This window comes from Corvus brachyrhynchos, unplaced genomic scaffold (assembly GCF_000691975.1).
Source record: "Corvus brachyrhynchos isolate BGI_N302 unplaced genomic scaffold, ASM69197v1 scaffold115, whole genome shotgun sequence".
NCBI lineage: Eukaryota > Metazoa > Chordata > Aves > Passeriformes > Corvidae > Corvus > Corvus brachyrhynchos.
This window is the reverse complement of record NW_008239553.1, coordinates 5,686,032-5,694,525: the sequence shown is the minus strand read 5'-3', so window position 1 is coordinate 5,694,525 and position 8,494 is coordinate 5,686,032. Positions and strand designations below refer to the sequence as shown.

Below are 8,494 nucleotides of genomic sequence, written 5' to 3'. Positions count from 1 at the left end.
CTCCCTGCCAGCAGCCAGCCCACAGTTCCCCTCCAGGATGAACACCCACGCCAGCTGGCTGCCACCCTGGCACCCCAGTGCACGGGACCTGGCTCTGCTCCCCTGAGAAGCCAGGAGAGCCCTGTGACCCATGGGTCCTGGCAGTTCAGGAGCAGCTGTCCTTGGACTGGCTGCAGTGAGGATGAGAGTCTTGCCCTCAAAGCCATGATATTCAATGACCCCTTGGAGGAGGGTGTATTCCTCTTGCTGTGGAGAAGGCAGTGCAATTCTGTTACTGAAACTGGAGTGTGAAATGCCATTCTCACTCTAGGTTTTTCAGCATAAAAGGGACTTAAAATTAGGGATGAATGTCTCTTGACACAAGTCTTTTGGGCTTTGGGATGGCTTCTGATAGATTCATTTACCAGAGGTTGGACCAGCAGAATACAATAACCCTTAGACATCCCACGCTGGCCTGCGGGATGGGTGTGTGCCAAGGGAAGCTATATCCATCTCTGATGTCTGTGACTGACCTTCCTGCTTTTAAAGCCATTGTAAGAAGCCTTTTTTGTGTGCAAAGGTAAAAGTAAATGAGAACTGCCAATCCCTGTTTCACGCTGCCTTATTTCAGAGCTGTTCTGCATCCTTCAACAGAATGTGTTTCCTTGAACTCACCTGTTGCTCTCCCAAACACTGGCAGCATCCTTCTGCAGTAGCAGAAGGACAGGGACATTGTGCAGCCTGAGGAAAACACCACAGCGTGGCCTCACAGCTTAATCTGCCCCAATGCAGGCAGGAACAGGGGTCAATGTCTATGCAGCTGTTTTATTTTATGGCTCTCATAAAACCAGCAATGTAGCCACAGATATTTCAGGGTTGTCTTTTGTGAGACGTCCTTACCACCCATCTTTTCCAGCTCTGCATGGCAGAATGAGTGGGGACCAAGATGCTGGCTGCCATTGCTACATACTGGGCACACTGGCGAGCAAGTCTGGTATTGCTGAGGCCCAGACAGAGCTGAAGAAGAAGGTACTTCACACCCTTTGGGAGGAAGCACTGCGATTCCCATTAACAGAGGAGGAGATGCCAGGAGGGACACTGACTCTCACTCTGAGAAACTGCGACAAGTTCTCCAGGCACAGCATTGTGGGGGAACTCAAACTGAACCTTGCTGAAGTGGAGGAATCCTTTGGGAAGGCCCAGTGGGAAAGGCTAAAGAGCCCAGAGAAGGTATGGACTCAGTCTGTGTCAGTAGTTCAGAAACCCTAATGATTAAGAGTTTGGACAAGAGAAACCCTTTTTCTAGATGGCTGCATGTGGGTGGGTGGCTTTATTTGTTTGGAGCAGGTTTAGAGGGGTGATGTGTGACTGCACAGATCACTCAGCACAGCTCTGTGCTGGTCTGTAGCTCATCATATCAGAAGCCCTTCCATCTGTTGCTCCCAATAGTTAATGTGTCACAACTCCCTCAACTCCTCCCCAATTATATGACAATCTGACACTGGCATCTGTAATTCAAATGCTGTGTCTAGAAAAAGGTGTGTGAGCTTCTAAGAATTAGCAACACAGGACCAGAGTGGCAAGAGCTGAAATATCAGAGAGTGCCTACAGAGCCCAAGGGAGGGACTCTGCAAAGCTGGGTGTGGGTAGGGCATACAGTGGCACCCCAAGGAGCCTTAAGCTAGGAGTGGAATACATTGTTAGGAATGAAATACTGGGCTGAAGGACACTTATTCTTACTGGAATCAATCCTCTGCTATTTGTTCTGGGAGATGTCAAAATATCATTCATTGCATAGTGTTGGTTTCCTTAAACATCAAAACCTTTATTTCCTCCCTTATCCACATCTTGCCAGCTTCACAGACAGGGAAAATGGAGGGAAGGGTTCCAACAGTTCTTGAAGTGGGTACAGGGGATGCTTCATGTGCACTAATTTCTTGCATGTTTCCTCAGGAGCCTTTTCCCTGCCATGAACTAGATTATTCTTCTAGCAGCAGCAATTCACTTAACATGGCAGCAGGATGCTGCTTCTGCTGCTGCTTGTTCATCACAAGTGGTACCTCTTGTAGTCTGCTGTGGTATGGCTGAGCAATGCAAAACAACACCAGCACCATCACTAAGCACGATGAAATAAATTATTGCCTGTCACCATCGGGGTGAGGGCTCTCCACCGAGCTGGCCATAGACACAGAGTACCGAGTTAGCACTTCTGATTTCCAGTGGTGCTGATTTATCTGATAACCACTTGAATACTAATTGGACTGTCCACACTAAAAAAAATCTGTCAGGGACAGAGGCAGCAGACACAAATGCGTGGTCTGAATGAGTTTAGTAAACTTCACACATGAGACTGAATATTTGTCTAATAGCTGTAGCCCTCTAATAGCTGTAGCTGTAGCCCTCTCCCTCCATCCTGAAGCATCTGGTTTTTTAGCAATACCCAAGAAACAGCCTGTTCACAGCAATGATAAGTTGTTACTCCAGTGCACCTGATGGAATCCGGATATACTGGGAATTCTGCCTTGGTCCAGCTTCACAACCACACACAGAAACAGGACAGCATTCATTTCTTCTCCAGGCTGACAGCACAAGGTTAACACCAGCAGTACTGCTGAACAGTGCCCCAGTTTGAGCTGAGGATGTGCAGTGAAAGCTGAATTTGCGTCATCTGGGACCTGAGAGAGCCAACCATTGCACAGATAGCTTATGTATACAGATCCTGAATCATTCATTGAGAACCAGAGAGGGAGGGAGTGAGGAAGAGCTGATCAAAAAAGAGGAGCTATTTTTGACAGCATTCATCCAGGAACAAAGTTACTGAGCTTTGTCAAAAGTGTGACATTTCCTTGAAATGCCAGGAAAGGCAGAAATTTCGTTCTTACCTTCCCAGTAATTCTCCCACACACAAGGGAAGGAGCTCAGAGCAGAGCTTACAGCTAACCAGGTACTGCAATTAGCATTCAGGAATTCATTGAGTCCTGTGAGCAATGCAAAGAGTAGATACTGTAGACTGATATCCTTATCTTGTCTTCCTTCCCTCCCACTGCTTTGCTAATGACAGTGATGATAGTGGGTTGATGATAGTGTGTCCTTGCATAGCAACTTCCCTTTTGTGATTTCGTGGTGCCCTGCACGTAATTCATTGGTGACCCCTTGTTGCTTTTTATCCATATCGAATAGAAAGAAATACTGAAGCTCTGATGGTTGTCTGGATTTGCAGGATTGCAGCACAAAATGTAGGTTATGGATTTAATAGGTAAAAGGAAACAAAGAAAACAAAGCCCCGAAGTGGGAAGGAAAAGTACCTCTGGTTTGGTCTGTTCACGCAGAATTCCAGCAGAGACCAACCATTGTAGGTTTTGTTTTCATGTGGATACAGGCTGGCCAAAAATTTGATCAGCACATCAGGAGCTAGAAAGTCATAAGCACAAGATGTGATCTGAGTACAATGTGTGTGTTTGTGCGTGTGTGCACATCTACAGAGCCCCAACCCCTCCCAATCTCCACTGCATCTGTCTGTGCCTGGAGCTACAGGAACCAAATTCTAGCCACGAGCTATAGAATGGTACCTGCTGAGATGTAGTGGGGATAAATAAACAAACACAGCTTATGACATGCCTAAACTCTGGGTTTGCATTGGGGTGGTGTTTGGGCTTGTCCCTCGGTGTACAGTTCTTTTGTAGTGGGCAAACAGGCATTTGAAACTGCCTCTTTTTATGTGTGGGCTTTTTAAAGGTCCACTTAAATTTAAGACAGGATTCATGTAAGTGAAATGCATATGAGCCCTTCATTGCTACCTGAGTGCACAAAAAAAGATTCACTTGGGCTGACTTAGGATTGAATTTCAGGCTTCCTTGTTATGGCTTCCTACCTGATTTGTGCAGGACAAATTAGTCATTTGAACCAGACAGTGATGACAGCCATGTTTTCTGGAGAGTCAGTCAGCTCAAGGGGAGCATACAGGGGCTTGTCCTTGCCTGTTTCGAATAACTGGTTGAAAACTGAGTTTGAAATATTTATGGCTCACTTAGTAACGACACTGCAGAGCACAGAAATGGCCTGGAGAAGGGCTGTCTGTCCTCGAGGATGTAGAACATGCTAAGGAGCCCGGAATGAATTTGTTGAATTGACATTGGCTTTTTGGGACTCTTCTGGGTCATTAACCTCACACTAAACCAGATTTCTGTCACAAGCTCCCACTCACTGAGAGAATAACTGCTCCCCTTTCGTCCCTTGCCATGGGCTGTCAGCTCTGCACACAACGGTGTGGGATTTCTCTCCTTCCCTGCTGGCTCCCAAAAAGGAAACAGCATTACTCTCCCAAGGGAGAGCAGTGGTGGTGTGACTGTGTCCCTAGGCTTCATCAACAAGGGTTGCTTGTCCAGGGCAAGTGGAAGTAAGGGGAAAGGGAAAGGGAAAGGGAAAGGGAAAGGGAAAGGGAAAGGGAAAGGGAAAGGGAAAGGGAAAGGGAAAGGAAGTCTCCCACAGGGACAGCAGGGAGAGCTGCTCACATCCTGATGGAAGGCAGGTGGGAAGGAAGAGTAATGTACTGTGTCCAGCTCCTGGAGAATTTCAGCTTGGCTGGGTTTTTTTCTCATACCAAATAGGGTGTCAGAGAAGGTGTAGCTCCAGCTCCAGGTCAGACTCAGCCCCAAGCATCACCTCTGCTTTCCCAGGGAGCCCTACACTCCTGCTGGGCAGTGCAGGCTGGAGGCTGAGTCCAGTCAGAGCCTTCTGGGAAACGGAGCACCTGAAACCAAAAGTGAATTACGAAAAGAAGTAAAGTGGACATAAATACAGGGCAGCTAGGTGGTCTCTCAAAATAGGAATATCTGACTTTTTGCATTGTATGTCAGTCCCAAATCTTCTTCTGACTAAATATTCCACTAAAAGTTGACATCACGAAGCAGTTATTTTCCAGTGGCATAAGGATTCAGTAACTCACATTATCGGAGCCTTATGAGTAGAGGAGCCTCTCAGGCATCTTTGCCAGGTTTATTCTCATCCAGCGTAACTGGAAAGATCTCCTGTACAAAGACAGAGACAACTTGGTTGGTCCATCACCTTCCACCCATCAGTCTTCTACTGTTGTTTTCCTACTGTTCTGGCCAAGATTATATAAAAAATTAACCCTTTCGGTGTCTCCATTTCCAGGAGCCATCCACAGGCCATGGGGAGGTTCTGCTCTCTATCAGCTACCTGCCAGCAGCTAATCGCCTGCTGGTGGTGATTATTAAGGCCAAAAACCTCCATTCCAAGCAGCTGAAAGATCTACTTGGCAGTGGTGAGTATGATAGCAAGGAAACAGAGACTGTTGTTTCTGCTGTTATGTAAATCTAGAAAGAAAGTGGGAAGGGTGATTTTTGGCAGGAAAAAAATAGATGTCTGGATTAGAAAGCCAAAGAGATTTGAATCATTTCTAAAAAGTGAAAACCAAATACCGCCGTAATCAATATATCTTATGTTCTCTCTCTCAGTTTGATGTCACCAGTGTAAATTCTCTTGCATTTTTGCGTGCAGATTCAGGCATCACAATATAAAAAAAATAAGGTATTAGAGAATGTCGAAAGGAGGGCCATAAGGATGGTGAAGGGTCTGGAAGAAAAGCCATATGAGGAGTGGCTGAGGTCACTTGCTCTGTTCAGCCTGGAGAAGAGACTGAGGGGAAAGCTCATCGTCATCTTCAGCATCCTCACAAGGGGAAGTGGAGGGGCAGGCACTGATCTCTTCTCTCTCTCGTGACCAGGGACAAGACTCAAGGAAACAGCATGAAGCTGAGCCAGGGGAGGTTTAGGTTGGATATTAGAAAATGTTTTTTCACCCAGAGGGTGGCTGGGCACTGGAACAGGCTCCCCAGGGAAGGGATCACCAGCCTGACAGAGTTCAAGAAGTGTGTGGACAATGCTCTTGGGCACGTGGTGTGATTTTTGGGGTGTCCTGTGCAGGGCCAAGAGCTGGACTCAATTATACTGATTGGTCCCTTCCAACTCAGCATATTCTAGTCTATTCTAGTCTATTCTAGTCTATTCTGTGTTGCATACTCATTAATATGGTGTCTCTCTCCACTCCCTATACAGATGTTTCTGTCAAGGTGACACTGAGGCATCAGTCACTGAAGCTGAAGAAGAAGCAGACCAAACGTGCAAAACACAAGATCAACCCTGTGTGGAACGAGATGATCATGTTCGAGGTGCCTCATGAGCTCCTGCGTGCCTCCAGCGTGGAGCTGGAAATGCTGAGCCAGGATGGAGCTGGCCAGAGCCATGTGCTCGGCAAGTGCAGTCTGGGCTTACATGTCACAGGCACAGAGAGGAACCACTGGGAAGAAATGCTGAGGAACCCCAGGAAACAGATAGCCATGTGGCACCAGCTCCACATGTAGGCTCATCATGGTTACTGACAACAAGATTCCCACCAGGCCTCAGAGGCCGGGGGAATAAGCTGGATTTCACCTTCCACCTTCACCTCCACAAAGTTGCTCAGCACAGCACTCTTACTACACCACCCTTCTCTGATTTTCCCACCCATTCAAGCCCAGGGAACTGTCTGGAAAACATATTTAAAGGACCATCTCTCACCTAATCAAGTGGTTGTCTCAAACAAGGGGTTGGCAGCCTGGATTGTTTGAATTAATTTTATTTGCCTGCCCACACTTCTGAGAGGTCCCTATTTCTGCAGAGGAGCAGAGGGGAGTGCAGAAGAGCAAAGTTATCATGGAAATGTAAGCCCTTCATTGGCATCTAGCACTGTCACCCAAGTCCCTTGATGAGTGCTGGCTCCATAACCACAAACACACAACTGTTTTACCAATCCCTGCTTTTCATAATACTCTACAAGACTGAGCAATGAAGATCACAGTGCTGTCATGGCAGGCACAAAGAATCAGTATGAAAGAGAGAGGGAAGCCAAAATGCAGTAAATGGATACCCAGAAAAAGATACAGAACTAAGGGAGGGAGCAGAGGAAGAAGAAAGGGCGAGACAGTCAACACCCTCATCCTGTGCAGCCTTTGAAGCAAACACTGCCGAGCAAGAAGTCAAATACCTTCCTTTACTTTTGTTTCCTGGAGAGTTTGATACCTTGTATTTAAGATTAATGAAAACTGCTGAAAACACGAATGTTTCAGGACCCTTTAGGAGAATCTAAATGTATCTTCTATCTTTCTATGGTGTCATCCAGGAAGACCCTAAATATGGACAAAAAGTTATTGTTGATGTTTCCTCCAAAAACTTGGACCAAATCTTTCTGTTTACTGCCATCTTTTCTGTTTGGGTTTTTCCCAAGTTTCAAGTATGCTAATTATATTCCAGGCAACATCTAAAATTAGGCAAAACAAGTGGGATCATTCCATACCTTAGCAACTGTTAGATGGTTTTGGTTTGACAGTTAACTGTTGCACTCAAATACTCATACCAGCATTACTCAAAGGCAACTCTTATTAACTGCCGTGTATTTCATCACTTCCAGACAGAAGGAATTCACCAACCAGACAGACTCTCCAGGGCTTGTTTTTCCTGTGCACTTTCAAGATTTGATGTGGCTTAAATGTTACTTTTGACTGTCCTTTTTTTTGTGTGTGTCTAGATGGACTGAAAGTCTGGCGTTGGCAGTGATGATGTCATCACCCCAATAAGCACATTGCTTGTCCTACTACATTTTTTCAAGTAGTAGACACAACTTTAAGGGACTTCCATGGGGACAAGGCATCCAAAAATCTGAAAACAGAACCATATAATCTGTAGCCCTGAAAATCTCAGAGGACTTCATATTTGCAGGGTCAGATTGCCCCTGGTTTAAATCAAAATATTAAGCTAAGCTTTATCTAGTATCCATCCCACTTTGAGGTGAAGTCAAATAAGCCAAGCAGCTTGTCAAGGGAAGGCTGCCATCCTGTCAGCAAAGGGAAAACACCAGAACCAGTGTCTGAAAACTGGCTGAAGCACCAGGCACAATGGGTTATGAACAGGGAAATGAAGTCCAGCTGGAAGTCAGTAACTAGTGGTGACTGGGGCTAGTCATGAGACTGACACCACTTAACACCTTCATAAATGACCTAGACAGTGGGGCAGAGCATGGCCTCGGCAGGTTTGTAGATGATGCAAAACTGGGAGTAGTGATTGATACACAAGGCAGTTGTGCTGACATTCAGACAGATGCTGAGAGGCTGGAGAAGAGAGCTAACAGCAACCTCCTGAAATTCAGCAATGAGAAGTGGAAATTCCTGCACCTGAGGAAGAACAATCCCTTGCAGCAGTCCAGGGGTGAGGGCCAACCATCTGTAAAGGAGCTTTCCAGAAAAGGACCTGGGTGTCCTGGTGGACACCAAGTTGAACATGAGCCAGCAGCGTGGTCTTGCAGCAGAGATGGACAACAGTGCCTTGTGCTGCGTTAAGCAAAGCCAGCAGGTCAAAGGGGGGTGATTCTTCCTTTCAACTCAGCACTGGTGAGGGCACTTCTGGAGTGCTGTGTCTGCTGCTGGGCTCCTCAGTGAAAAAAAAGATACGGAGGTTGTGGG

General features: G+C 46.4%; 1 protein-coding gene across 2 annotated transcripts in view; it reads left to right on the top strand.

The window, feature by feature from the left end:
* Positions 1–8,023, top strand: part of SYT13 (synaptotagmin 13) — a 17,012-nt gene extending 8,989 nt beyond the window's left edge. For both annotated transcript variants that reach the window (XM_017742275.1, XM_008639401.2), the window contains exons 4-6: positions 896–1,209; positions 5,134–5,263; positions 6,057–8,023. In XM_017742275.1, coding sequence (XP_017597764.1) covers positions 896–1,209; positions 5,134–5,263; positions 6,057–6,361 — 749 coding nt within the window. In that variant the 3' untranslated portion in view covers positions 6,362–8,023. The remainder of the gene's footprint in view (positions 1–895; positions 1,210–5,133; positions 5,264–6,056) is intronic.
* Positions 8,024–8,494: the final 471 nt, after the last annotated feature.